Source organism: Schistocerca gregaria, chromosome 3, assembly GCF_023897955.1.
Source record: "Schistocerca gregaria isolate iqSchGreg1 chromosome 3, iqSchGreg1.2, whole genome shotgun sequence".
Classification (NCBI taxonomy): Eukaryota; Metazoa; Arthropoda; class Insecta; order Orthoptera; family Acrididae; genus Schistocerca; species Schistocerca gregaria.
In genome coordinates this window covers 218928534-218943753 of record NC_064922.1, presented here as the reverse complement: position 1 = coordinate 218943753, position 15220 = coordinate 218928534, and the positions used below count along the sequence as shown (strand labels likewise).

Here is a 15220-nt window from a genome sequence, read left to right as displayed (position 1 = left end):
TTGTTCTTCTTGTTTTGGTTTCTTGGACGTGTAATATTATTATTATTGTTGGTTTACATTCTATATGTAGCACTTTGGTGTTATAAGACTTGTAACACTTGTAGCAGTAATACTTAGAACCGATAAAGGATTGAATCCTATTGATTATATCCATGTGGTTCCCTTTCTTGTACAGATATATTTGTGTTTCAGGATTTGTTCTAGTGTAGATGAGAGAATTAAAGTTTTCAGCACACACGATATTTATTTGTACATTCAGTTGTTATTCACATAGTTTTGTGTCTTCTAGTGTAAATCCTTCTTCATTATATTCACTTAAACGATTACAAAGTTCCTTGGTTAATGTTGTTTGTATCTTTTGTCTTCCTCTTAAGTCTTTAATGTTTTGTTTTGTTAACTCTTTGTCAGATATGGTGTTCTTTTATGTAGGTTTAAGCTGTAACTATTGCTCGAGGACAACAGAGGTTATCTTTATTGTTAATCAGGGTTATAAACTTCTTGATTCTTTTGTCTTCGGTAATATTAAGTAGTTTTACTACCTCTTGGCACACTGAAAGCTGTTTTTTCTATGTCTACTGATTTGTCGTAAGTTACAATTCTTTGTATGTGATCCAAAACACTTCGCACATTAAGTTCTGATGTTATTGGTGTGGATATTTCTTTTGTCAAGAATCCATTGTTAAGTGCTGTTACTCTAAGTTTATCACCTTTTTGAAACTTGGAGGTGTGTTTAGCTTGATAATCATATCATCTAATGCACTATGTAAACGATTCCTGGTTTGTGTTATTGTTTCTCCTTTTATGTTTGGTAATTTTATTTGATACACAGTTGTATACGTCTTAAATTTGTGATTGAATAGTGGTTCACTTACTTCTACTATTCTAAAGTTCTACTTCTTCGTTTCAAGTAATGAACTGTCAAAAGGAAAGTTGTTATATTTTAGATTATTATGTTCTTGCCTTCCTCTATGTTGAAAAAACCTTGATGCAGCACCTCCTAGTAGTTTTATTCTGTAATCATCAGTTATTGTTTTTATTAGTTGGAGTTTGCTTAACTTAGAAATGATTCGTATGTTTTCTTTCTCTGCTATTTTTCTTAGCTCATCATTTTTTTATCTTTTATGTTTTGCTCATTACAACTTTCAATCATTAAAAATTCTGCAATGCAGTAAATTTGTTGAGATAGCTCTTGTTCGTTAAGTTTGTAGTAATACTTAATTCTATATACCTAGCCAAACTCTCTTAGTTGTTTGAGTTTATAATGGTTGGCAAATTTTTTAATCACATGCTCATTCATACTCTCATTCATACTCCTATTACTTTCTTGATTATTATTCGCCATAATATTTATTATATAAAAAACTTATTTATGGTCTTTGGCTCTTTATCTTCAACAAAAGTAAATTTATCATTTTGGGCTGTTTTTGAGGGTCTAAGTTGGTACCACAAGGATTTTTACGTTTTTTTTAAATATTCGTATTTTTTACTCTAAATTAATGTAGAATTTTTCCATCGTCTTAACACTACAGTTTTGGCTGATCAAATTGTTCTTTATTATCATGTAATATAACTGCTTGTTCATGGTTGCTATATTTACTCTAATTGATTTCATTATTGTGCACTTGTTCATATGCTCTTTAGTAACTGCTAATGTACATTTGTTATTGGTTGTGGTTCATTGTCCTCATTCTGTTTATAAATTAGTTTAATTATTGCTCTGGATCAAAAGTGCTCCGTACAGACCTCATTACTAATAAATCTGATAGTTATTAAATACCTTCCTTGTATTTCTGTACTTTAAATGTTTCTGTATGTCTTGTTTTTGTAGTCACACCATTAAAATATATTCTAACCTATAATATATTTATATTAAATCAGTATTACATCATTATTATTCTTCTGTATAAAAAAACAGTTCATAGCATTATAGGTTACTTGTTCCTTTTATTAATATTTACATAGACAAATGTTTGACTAAATTTATTTTATCTCCTCCAATTGATTCAACCATACCTGTCAATTTTGCTGGTAAGGTCCCTTACATTCTGCAGGATTGCAGTGATATTTAATTATATTTAATATAACTTTGGAACTGAAATGGCTTATGCTCTTTATATTTTATTGAGTAAGGTTCATTTGTAATTGCTTGATACTTGTCTCTTTCTGAAAAATGGACTCTCACATTTAGTATTAATAGTGAAAATACTTACATAATGAAGGCATAAGGCACTATGTAAATACTTGAATGAAATTAGTGAACATTTTCCAAAAAGTCTTTTCAGATTTTAACAGTTTCTTATAGGTCTCCTAGTTTTAGCTTTCTAATCTTACCATTCCTTACCACAATAAGGCACATTATGTCGTTATATAAATCCTGTTTGATAATTGTCACCCAATCTGTATGAAAATGTGAAACTATATTCAGATTCACTTTTACTAAAATTAATAGAAAAACCCAATCAATGCAGTAAAGAAGCTTAACCCTTGAGCACTGTAAAGTGCAATGAACAGTGCTAGGATCCTACTCTTGCAGATCCTACTCATGAAACTAACTTAGTAACAATTCTGCATGTATTTACAAATTGAATGTTAAAAACATAATGTTCAAAATTCTTCTGTTAAAATGCAATTAGATTTAATTGTTCATACCAATTAAATAAATTTTTGAAGATTAAAAGACACACATAGGCACACATAAGACCACAATGGAAGTGTAAGAATGTCTGACAAAAGAAATGAGATCTGAACAACCGTGATGACAAATTTAGTGCAAAGCAAGGATGTAAATACTCTTATTCTGTCCTGCCAGTAACGTTAAACGGGCCCTAACAAACTTTCGTGACTTACATTGTGGCAACAGAAACTCTGTATGACACCAAAGTGCTGAATGTGAAGATTCAGTTAACTACAAACCAGCTAAAGAAAACCTAGCACTAATAAAATCTAAGGAAAAGGAGCTATGCTGATCATATTGTACATTAACTTTCAGTAACTGCATTCCACAATGTGCAATGCTGAGACACACTGTTACAACAGAAAGCCTTAGTGAAGTTACAGTCAAAGAAACTGAACTTATTGAATGATTCAGGAGAGATTAGCATATGAAAACTATGTTCTGAAATTGTTTTTAGCAATTACGAAATTATTACACTCTCCATTTCTTATGAAAGTTTAACTGTGACATGTAGCTTCTTAATGAAGTGGTAAAGGGATGGTATAGCTATTACTCTCAGTCCGAGCCACGTGAGCAGATAATTTTGGTTGATAGCCAGAATATGACAAATTAAAAGTGATGTGAATGAATAAAGAAAAATCATACTGAAGGTTGGGCTCTCTCGAATTCAGCATAAATTATACATAATCAACTAATGAAGCGACATAGTTACCTAAATGCCTTAACAAGTGTAAACTCATTCCTAAGAAACTATATCTCAAAAAGACATTTTTACTCTGTCCACATCATATGAAATTTTAACTGTGTCATGTAGCTCATTAATGAAGTGGTGAAAGGGTGGTATATCTACAACTCTCAGTCGAAGCTGTGTGATCAGATAATTTTGGTCTGTCTCATCTTGACAAATTAAAACTGATGTGAATCAATAAAGAAAAATCATTCTGAAAGTTGGTCTTTCTTGAATTCATCATAAATTACACATAAGTAATCAATGAACCCACAGAACTACCTAAATGTCTTCACAAGTCTAACCTCATTCCTAAGAAACCATATCTCTAAAAGACAGTGCCTTCCACATTTGTATCTCTGTGATTTGCGACATATTCCCAGACACGTCAGTAGTGGGACCGATGCCAGAATCTCCCATTTAATAACCTCGACTGCTATATGGACAACGAAAATTCTACTGACAACGAAGATCACATTCCCTCTATTGTGAACCCTTGTGGCGTACTATGTGGGCATTTGAAGATGCTAGTCTAAAAACATATGCAGTGTTTCATTTGTAAAAACGACTCATTGAATAAAAAGAAAACTCACATCACTCTGATCTAATGCTAAAACTATCATAGAAACCTTATCATATGAATTTTAATTTATTTTGATAAAAGCTCTTCTGAAGGAATACGTTATCCCATTAATACTTTCCTCACAAAACCTGGAACTATCCACACTGGAAAATTCTACTAAAGTTAATTTTATTTTTACATTTCGGCCGCTGATTTGGTTATGGATTGAGGAAAGTCTATTACTCCACTCCAAACACGTAATATGATTATATGCACCGATTACCATATTCTGAGAGAATAACTTACACTAGTCTTTCATAAACACCAGGCGAAAGTGGCTTTTTATAATATACGAGAGTAAGTCAATTATTATCCACAGTTTAGTTACATTTTTATTTAGGTGGCACTGTTATTTTACGTTGATGACACATGCTTGATTTATTTGTTGTTGTATCTTTGCAATTTTCAAGCTGCTATGTTAGTTTCGTTATCGCTGCCGTGATGTTAATCATGGTTGCTCCGCTGCCTATTTCCACCAAAGAAGAGCAACGTTCGGTGATTCTTTTTTTGTGGTCGCAAGGCGTATCAGGGACCGAAATTGAACGAAAACTTTTGGTACAGTACGGTAACAGTATTTTGCCACAACGGAGTGTCTACGAATGGATTGACAAATTCCTAAATGTTCGCTCAAGTATTACGAACGATGAAGACGACCGTTTACCGCCACAAATAAAGAAACCATTGAGCGTTGTCATGAAATGATTCTCTTAGACAGACGTTTGCCTAATGACGATGTGGCATATCGTGTGCAAATTAGTCATGATTCTACCTACGAAATCATCGACAACAGTCTATGTTTTAGGAAGTTTGTGGAAGATGGGTCCCAAAACAACTCACACAGTTGCATAAACAAACGCACCTAGACACTGGAGAAAAACAGTTGGTTCACTGTGGTAACGACGGGGACAATTTCTTAGACAGGATCGTTACTGGTGACGAAACATGGATCCATCAATACGAGCCAGAGTAAACGGCAGAGTATGGAAATGAAACATCCAAATTCGCCATTCAAGAAAAGTTCAAGGCCCAATCGTCAGAAGGTAAACTTATGCTTAGGGTTTTTTTGGACGCACAAGATTCAGTACTGGCATATTATGGGGAACTGGACACAATAATAAACAGTGTACCTTACAGTGAAATGCTTACTGCCAGGCTAAAGCATGCAGTTCGAAGCAAACGCAGCTGTCAAAAGGTGTTGTGTTGCTGCACGACAATTCCCGTCCGCATACTGTTACCCAAACTGCTGAAACGCTCCAGAAACTAAAATTGGACATATTGGCTCATCCTCCATAGAGTCCCGACCTTGCTCTGCTGGCTATCACTTGTTTGGTCCACTCAAGCAGGCATTAAGGAACGTCGATTTGCCTCAGACGAAGCAATGAAAGAGCGGTGCATTCCTGGCTCGCAGCTCAGGCGGAAACCTTGTTTCATGATGCCATCAGGAAACTTGTACAACGATGGGCTAAATGCTGTGAACCGCAAGGTGACTATGTCAAAAAATAATGTTCTTTTTTTTCACAGATGCAGATCTAGTATTTTTATACGCCATATAACTATTTAAGCTTCAGTTTGAAGTATCTTAATTAATATTATTTCTAAAATTGTTGTTGTACTATCTATAACTGCGCTAAAGATAAGCCTTTTCACACACATTACCTTTTAGAGGAAAATAGGATGTGAGTTCCCAGTGTTAGCGTCATGTGACACATGTAGTAAGCTTCCCCACAGACAGTATCCTTGGTGATAGTTTTTGGTAAACAACAAATAAATAGGGAGGAAGACAAGAGAATAATTTTTTCAAACATTTTCTTCAGGATGTTGTTTATTATTTACTTTACCTTTGTCACAGTAAGATTCCTTCAATGGTAATGCAATGCTTAGATAAAGGAACACGTGAATGCGCGACTCTGAATGGTAATGTAACTCTCTTTGGAGAAAAACTCCTTCAATTTTCTTTTCTTTTATGTCAGAGTTCTACTGTCACCTGTCTTCTTCCTCTTACCGACAATGTAGTGTGTTTGTTTGAATACTAAGTGTTTTCCTTGAGTGAAAAATATAGTTCCTAGTCTCTATAACTGGCCTCATGTGCGTACAGGCTGTGGCTTAGCCATGTCTCCGCAATGTCCTTTCTTTCATGAGTGCTAGTTCTGCAAGTTTCGCAGAAGAGCTTCTGTAAAATTTGGAAGGTTGGAGACGAGGAATTGGCAGAAGTGCAGCTGTGAGGACGAGGCGTGAGTCATGCTTGGGTGGCTCAGTTGTTAGAGCACTTGCCCGGAAAAGGCAAAGGTCCCAAGTTCGAGTCCGCCACACAGTGTTAATCTGCCAGTAAGTTTCGTATCAGCGCACACTCCACTACAGAGTGAAAATCTCATTCTGTAAACATCCCCCAGGCTGTGGCTATGCTATGTTTCCACAATATCTTTTTTTCTGAAGTGCTAGTTCTTCAAGATTCGCAGGAGAGCTTCTGTATTGTTTGGAAGGTAGGAGATGAGGTAGTGGCAGAAGTAACGCTGTGAGTTGTGCTTGGGTAGCTCAGATGGTAGAGCACTTGCTCGAGAAAGGCAAAGGTCACGAGTTCGAGTTTCGGTCTGGCACACTGTTTTAATCTGCCAGGAAGTTTCAGCGTTAGTGAAATTACACATATGTCTTTCTACATTTTATACTGCGCACCGCAGACATAGCCACAGTCTTCCATGTAGTGTAAATTTACGAACGGTACAGTTGCAGTTAAGTCCATATATTTCCCAAAATTTATTTCTTCTCTGTTAAAAAGAATTACTTTCTTTTCAAATATTAGTCTACAGCAGCTTGTCACAGTTATCTCGTGTATACTTGCCTTGTTGCATAGAAGTCAAGTTTCTCACTGTACGTTTATCGTGGCTGTTGGAACCTCCACAGCTTAATGAACATCGCATCTTTCTTTTAAGATGCAAGTAATTTAACCAATTCCTAAACATAGCAGAGTACGACTCTTCTATTCACTCTGAACCTCTGTTAAGACGACATTCACGGGATGCTGACCAACATGAGCAGTAATCTCGAAGTCAAAATGCATCCACTTTCGGATTTTGACAACTGTCAGCAGAAGTATCCTCCCCCCCTCCCTTGAACAGGGTTATTTCCACATTGTTTGGACTGCTGCTTTCAAATGCTAGCCATTTACATACCCTATCATTCCTGATTGATATTTAATTAAATTTTTATTGATGGTGTTGCAGGTATTATAGCCAGCTATGCATCTGCACTACTGTTGCACCACTGATTTTCTTATGTGGCATTACACAAATTTGCTGTTACGTACAGGGAAGGAGACTCGTTCAGCAAGTGCCTGATGTACAAACGGATTGATGAGGTCAAGTGGAATGGCACTGAAACTGTCAAGTGCCAGCACGGTTGGGACTACGACGACACTTGGTTCTCTTTGACAGTCCCTTCGCAGATGAACTGGGTCTGCGACAACCAGCATGTGACCAACGAAGTTTTGTTTTACGCTCAGATTATCGGAGTGGTTCTTGGCCTGCTCTTTGGATACATAGGCGATATGTAAGCATCAATTCTTTGAATTGACTATGAGAGCTTTCCTTTATAAATGCATAGTTAACCTTTACAATCATAGATTAATAATGTAAGAGTTGGTGGCTACTGAGGTATTATAGATTTTGTGCTAATAGTTGTGTGTCTTGGGAAGAGATGGCAAAATATTCTGATTTACAAATAAACTTCATTTACTGTAGCAATTTAGTGTAAGTAATAGTATAACTTCTATTTTTGTCTTTCTCTGGCTTGGGAAAAAAGTTACTATCATAAACAGCTCGACTTTTACGGTAGTTGTCATCGGATGTCCTGAATAAGTGGCCAACTTCGGGTGGTGATTTACGTAGGAGGCGAACTTAGTCCTGTTACTAATAGTTTGATCCGATTTGTAAAATCCCAGACTAATAAATACAGTCCAAGAATTTCGTTACACGACACTAACTGCATTCTGTTTAGGCGGCGTGCCTCGTCTGTGTAAAAAATGTACTTTGAACTATCTGATGATGTCAATTCCAAATACTACGTAAGTTCTAAAAAGTTACTTTTTCGAAATAGTGAGTGCTTTTTCTCTGGGTAACAAGTGGATCAAAGCTTACTTCGAGCCTTGAGGAATCTCTTCTGTAAACCAAATATATCGTAGGATTTCGGTTAGCTTGGAGATAAACTTAATTGTTTTTCGAATATTTCCCAAGTTCTGCACTAATGGAAACCTCCGCAGGTGCCTTATTGTTTTTGAGAGACTTGAAGGTTTCCTTCACTTGCCCTTTCGATGGGAAACCTGAGTCCGGGTATTGAGAGATACCTTGCGTAATATTGAATCCTCAATTTAACCATACACAACTTCATACCTTTTCTAAATTACTGATATATCAGTTTTATTGGTTAATATGTGTTCCTTATACATCTCTGTGTCTTACACATGACTTTGGTGGACAATACTTAAATATGATTCTTGAGCTTCTCCCGGCGTATTTGATAATCAAAATATCCACGGGTGTACTGCCGGTCTACCGTGTCCAATGGGCACACTATTTCGTCGATCAAACATGTCGCCATCATCAGGTGAACTGGCGGACTGAGCTCCTGTGAACGTGCCGGTACGGCCATCCGTACGCTATGGCTGCCCAGAGGAAACAGGGTTCAGTCGCTGCTGCTTTCATCTTTTATTTTCCCCCCTTTGGAGAAGTGTGTTGGGGAGTTTGTAGCCTTTTGGCTTTTACTCCCCTGTGAACGTGTGTGTGTGATTTTTCTATAGTTTTTTGGTGCCTGTGTATGTGATGATTGTTGTGTCTGTGTCTGGTATTTGCCTGAGGTAGGCGGGATGATTGTTGATATATGGGAAGGAACAGGATTAGGGATTGGGTTTTGGGATTTTCTCTTCGACTTAATCATCGAAGATCGTCATCGGACGCTTGTGCTTATTGCGGGATATCTCATACCGACCTAGGGAGTGGATGATTGCGTTTCCGGATCTGGAAGAACCCTCATAGAAGGCCCTTGCCAGATCCTGGAAATGCTCTCTCGAGAGTGGGATTTCGGCTGCGTCGTGCAGGTCTTCTTTGTGGAATCCTAGAGGTAAGTGCAGTGATCTCCTGAGGGCGCGGTTCTGCAGCCTCTGGAGTTTGTCCAGGTGATGCTTTGCCACGCATACCCAGACAGGGCACTCCTATTCCATTACTCGCCGGATCAGGGCCTGGTACACATTTACTGCTACTGGGCAGGGAAGGGAATGGTTGAGTTCAGGATAGGGTATAGGATGGACATTCTGGCGCAGACCTTCCTGTGGACCTCGCCTATGTGGAGTTTCCACGTAAGAAAAGAGTCCAAGATTACGTCAAGGTACTTGACGGTCCTGCTCCAGAGGAGTTGGGTTCCATTTAGGTGAAGGTGGAGGAGGTGACGTTGAGGCGGTTCGCGCCTTCCGGGTAATCAGCATTGCCTGCGTCTTCTCAGAGTTGATGGTGATGCGCCAGCGACGGGCCCAGGTTTCTGTGTCGTCTAAAACCCTTTGTAGCCTACGAATGACCAAGTCCTTGTTTGCATTTCTCGTGTAGAAGGCTGTGCCGTCCGCATACTGCACAGTGTGCACCAGGGGGTTGTTGGAGTGTCCGCAGAGTACAAACTGTACAATACGGGCCCCAGGACCGATCCCTGTCGCACTCCAGCACGAATACGCCTTCTGGTGGAGGTAGCAATTTCTACTTTGATGGAGAATGCCCTAGCTCTTGATCAGCTGAACTATGCTACCAGAAAACCTTTGTGTGTACAATTCGTAGAGAAACCCTCTATGCCATACTGAATCAAAGGCTTTGGCTACGTCTGGTAGCACTATCCCGCAGTAGCCTCTGTGACTAAAACCCTCTGTGGCTGCTTCTACCACTCTCATGACCTGTTGTGGGGTAGAGTGGTTCTGCCGGAACCCAAATTGGAAATCGGGCAGAATTTGTTCTCTGGTAATATGTTCTTTTATGGGTCTTAGCAGGAGGCGCTCATAGATCTTTCTGAGAGTTGGCAAGAGGCTAATCGGCCTGTAGTGCTGCGGGAATAGAGGGCCTTTCCCTGGTTTCTGTATCGCGACCACTTCCGCATGTTTCCAGCAAGCTAGGAACTCGCTGGAACGAGTAGTCTCGTTGAGGACGTTCGCGAGGTGTGTAATCGCTGTGGGTGGGAGTTTTTTGACTAACTGGTTTTTGACACTATCGTGCCCTGGCGCCTTTTTTGTAGGGAGGGTCCTGATTACTCTTGCCACATCCACGTGGGGCAAAAAGTGAGGATTCGTCCTCTGGGTCCTCCTCAGCATTGAGGAAGACAGCCAGTTGACGAGTGACTACCCCTTCATGCTCTTCATCCTGGGGTTCTACCGCTTTTAATTGCTTCTCGAAGGAGTCGGCGAGGGCATGGCTGCAGACCAGAACCCGCTCGCCGTGCAATGTCGGCATTCTAGCGCATCTTTTTGTGAACTGTTTGATTGCTTGCCATAGTGTATGATCGTTTACTTTGAGAGCTGTGAGGTGGTTTTGCCATTGCTGGTTTCTGTGCTCATTGAGCGCTACCATCAGTTCTCTCTGTAGACGATTGAGCAGCCTCCTGGTGGCCTGATTTCTGGTGATCTTCCACTCTTTTGACACTCTGTTCATATGTCGGATTTTAACTAGCAAGTGTTCCGGGAGCTGTATTTGCGGTGGAGGACCATGAATTTGTGGAGAGGTGGCCTCTTCCACTGCCTGCAAGATGGTGCCTCTTAAGTCTTGTAGCGCTTGTTCTATTGTTTCGGCAGTAGGTGGCGGAGCGCGAGCGATATTAGAAGCGAGAGTTTCTTGGTATCTTTCCCAGTCTGTACGTTTGTAAGACGTCTGGTACCGTGGGAGTGCTACCCATTCTCCCACATCGACCTCTCGAATCACTGAGCTGTGGTCGGAGCACATTCTGTTGATTGTCCTTGCGGCCACAAATCCTGCGATCCTCCTGGTGAGAACTATGTCCAACACATCGGGCCTACTTCCGTTTCGAAGTTGTTGCAGCATTGCGCATGCTCTGGAGGTTACTCTAGAATTCAAATCAGGGTGTTTGGCATTGAAGTGTCCCCCTATTACGAGTTTGCCTTCAATTTGCCCTAGAACAGCTATGTCTCCCTCATCTATCTGGTCATGGGGGGTCGGTAGACTGCCACAATTGTAAGGGATCCGGTGGCAGTGGTTACTTCCACCGCGACTGCTTCTATTTTATTGGTAGCTGGTAAGAATACCTGGTGGCGGGGGATCCCTCTTGTTTTGTATATAGCCACTCCTCCGCCTTGGGTTGGCCTGTTTTTGCGGTAGCTAACGTAGTTGGTGACTGTCCCTTTTATTCCCGACTTTAGGTGGGTTTCCTCCGTCATGCATATGTCGATAGAGAACTCCTTCATGAGTTCTCTGAACTCGAGCTCTTGATTAAAAATGCCGTCTGCGTTTAAGATTGTGAGGCCTTCGGTATTTGGTCGTCTATTCATGATTCATGTTGCCATCTAATGAAGTCGCAGATGGGAGCGACTGCTGGACTGTTGCCTGAAGGGCAACGAGGATCTGCGTGTTCTGCTTCTGGGCTTCCCTGAATTCCTTTATCATTTCCTTGACGAGGTTCATGGTCCGCATCATTACGCCTAACAACTGACCCATGGGAAGGGGGGGGGGATTTCTGTGGGGTTCCGTACAGCTTTCTCAGTCACGGTGGACCTGGTCGTTGTTGCCGTGTGTTTTCCAGTGTTGCTCTTGTGATTGTGTCGGGAGTTGTGGTGACTGGGCCACGCTTTCATGGCTCCTCTGGGGAGAAACTTCCGCATAAGTCGTCCTTGGTGGGTCCGGCCCTGGATTTAATCAGGCCTTGTCTGTGGTTGTTGTCATGTTTTCGTTTCTTGTATGTCTGGATGGGTTCAAGGTGTTCCCTTTGCGTGTGTGAGGGGCGGCCTTTGGGCTCTTTGCCTGCTGTGTGTGACGTTTATGGACCTCACAACTTGGGTAACCCTCTGTGTGGTTTTTGCCACAGAGCACGCACCTTATTTGTGGGTCCGTGTGTTTACATGTTGCATGTTCTTGTGTCATGGGCCTCGGCGCATTTTCTGCACCTCACTGCCATGGAGCAGTGTGCTGCAATGTGGTTGAGGCCCTGACATCTGAAGCACTGCACCGTCTTGTTTTTGCAGCACAGTGGTTCAGTGGTTACAGGGACTGCAAGGATCATCTTAATATCCCTTTTGTTTTGTGGGACGTCTGCCAGTGTGACCTGATACAGGGGCCATTTGTTCCCTATGTTGCCATCTGTTGGACCGCCTTGACGACGTTCCCCTGGGCAGTCAGGTCTGTTTTGATCGCCTGGGGGGGCACTCGTTTCGGTAGGTCTCTGATAACAACGTTTTTGTTCAGTATCTTTGTTGTGGGGTATGTGTAGTGGGGTTCTTTTTTGTTGTTGAGACGTGCTTTGATTGTGGTGTAGTGCTCCAGTGTGTGTACTGTTATTTTTCTTTTGTCACCACCAGCAGGTTTGGCCTGAAAATTGCCTCCCCCAATAGCTGTTTTTAACATCTCGAAGAGTTCCTCGTAATTCTGAGTAAACTCCGCGACGATCGGAGGGAGATGGTGGGTGACCTGATTTTGTGTTTGTGTTGTTGTGTCTTGTGGTGTGTCTGTTTCATCAGCCACCGCCTGTAACCTGTTTAGGGTGGGTTCAACTCCCCAGGCCGGCGGAAGCCTCGGCTGGCGAAAGGTTTTCCTCGCCAGCACGAAACTATCCGAATCATGCTCGGTTACACATATCGCTTCCAGTGCCGTTGTTTCGTGGTCCCCTCCCAGGGCGAAGACAGGTGCTGCAGGTGCTGTCGGGGGCGAAGACTCCTCAGAGGGTGTGAGAGTGTTTGGGGTAGGGGTTATGGACGTTTTCTTACTCTTGGACTTGGATTGCCCATCCTTCCGGTCTTTCCTTACACGCCGCTGTTTTTTGGTGGTGGATTTGTGGGGGGTGGGGGCGGGGGGTGGGGGGGAGATTTTAGGAATTTGGATCAAATTATCGACTGGTGCACTGCCGGTCTACAGTCTACGGTCTAATGGAGAATACTACGAACAAACGGAGGGAGTCGCAATGGGTAGCCCACTCTCACCGGTGGTAGCGAATTTCTACGTGGAGAACTTCGAGGAGAAAGCCCTGTCGACATCCGTTTGGAAACCTACTTGCTTTTTCCGTTACGTGGACGACACGTTCGTCATCTGGCCACATGGTATGGATAAACTCCTTGACTTCTTTACACATCTTAACTCCATACACCCCAACATCAAATTCACTATAGAGACTGAAACGGATGGATAAATTACAATTCCTTGACGTCTTGGTCAAGAAAATGGCTGACGGCACCCGAGGTCATGGGGTGCATGGGAAGACAATGCACGCCGCTGTTTTTTGGTGGTGGATTTGTGGGGGGTGGGGGGGAGATTTTAGGAATTTGGATCAAATTATCGACTGGTGCACTGCCGGTCTACAGTCTACGGTCTAATGGAGAATACTACGAACAAACGGAGGGAGTCGCAATGGGTAGCCCACTCTCACCGGTGGTAGCGAATTTCTACGTGGAGAACTTCGAGGAGAAAGCCCTGTCGACATCCGTTTGGAAACCTACTTGCTTTTTCCGTTACGTGGACGACACGTTCGTCATCTGGCCACATGGTATGGATAAACTCCTTGACTTCTTTACACATCTTAACTCCATACACCCCAACATCAAATTCACTATAGAGACTGAAACGGATGGATAAATTACCTTTCCTTGACGTCTTGGTCAAGAAAAGGGCTGACGGCACCCGAGGTCATGGGGTGCATGGGAAGACAATGCACACTGATCTGTATTTGCACGCAGAGATCTGCCACCACCCTTCACAGAGGAATGGGGTATTTAAAACTCTAGTACATAGGGCGCGTACTATCTCTGACACAGAGAGTCAACCCCAGGAATTGGAACATCTTTGAACTGTATTTCGAAAAATATGGGTACTCAGAGTGGCAGGTTCAACGTGCTCTCCGCCCATCCACTACAGCACAACCTGTGGACATAGTTTAAATCACGAGCGAGGAGGTAGGCATTGCGTTTATTCCATGTACAGGCGCACTCTCGGAGAAAATCGCCCGCATTTTGAAGAAACACCGGGTCGGAACTGTGTTTCATCCTCCGAATAAAACTCGTGCACTAGTGGGGAGTGCCAAAGACGACCTAGGCTTGAGGAAGTCCGGCGTGTACCAGATTCCGTGTCAATGTGGCAAGTCGTATATTGGTCAGACGATGCGTACCGTCGAGCATCGATGGCTTGAACACCAGAGGCACACTCGACTGATGTATCCGAGCAAGTCGGCGGTAGCTGAACGTTGTTTGTCGGAAAATCACGCTGTGGAGTATGAACGCACGAGGATTCTGGAACAGACGTCGAGATATTGGGACAGCGTTGTTAGAGATGCCATCGTAATTGGCACCAATGACGACCTCATAAACCGTGATTGTGGCTATAATCTTAGCAAGGCTTGGGAACCAGCCTTTGGATTAATCAAGAGTAAATCGAGCAAACGTATAGTTGTGACGACCACGGCGGACAGAGCCATCACACCGATGTAATCTCAGACGCTGTCGCAATCTGTTCCACCGCACGACCGTTGCGCGGGGCGCTGACGGCAGGAGGAGCGCCGCGGGCGGAGGGTATTTAAATCGGCCGCCTCCGCGACCCAACCCAGTTCCTTCTGGGCAGCCATAGCGTACGGATCTCCGTGCCTGTTCGTTCACAGGAGCTCAGTCCGTCAGTTCACCTGATGGTGGCGACATGTATGATCGCCGAAATATTGTGCCCGTTGTACACTGTAGACCGGCAGTACATCCGTGGATATCTTGAATACTTACATATGTCTATCTGGAAACTTATAGAAATTATAACCATTTTTCGTTCAAAATTAGTGATAGAAATGTTTTAATTGATTTTTATCACAGTTTCTCTAGGTATTCCTAAATAGTGTGACTGTTTCCTTCTTTCCTTGAAGGAACCTTATTTGGTTCTTAGCGTTATCATTTTTATTTCTTTTTCTGTTGTACTTTCTCTCTTCGTTTGACTACTCTGTCCCATTGCAAATTCCACCATGCCAGTTTTTTGATTCTGGTCAA

At 42.0% G+C, this 15220-nt stretch overlaps 1 protein-coding gene across 1 annotated transcript in view; it reads left to right on the top strand.

The window, feature by feature from the left end:
- Nucleotides 1-15220, top strand: part of LOC126354354 (solute carrier family 22 member 7-like) — a 306939-nt gene that overhangs the window by 140870 nt on the left and 150849 nt on the right. Inside the window, exon 3 of the mRNA XM_050003930.1 lies at nucleotides 7327-7566. Coding sequence (XP_049859887.1) covers nucleotides 7327-7566 — 240 coding nt within the window. The remainder of the gene's footprint in view (nucleotides 1-7326; nucleotides 7567-15220) is intronic.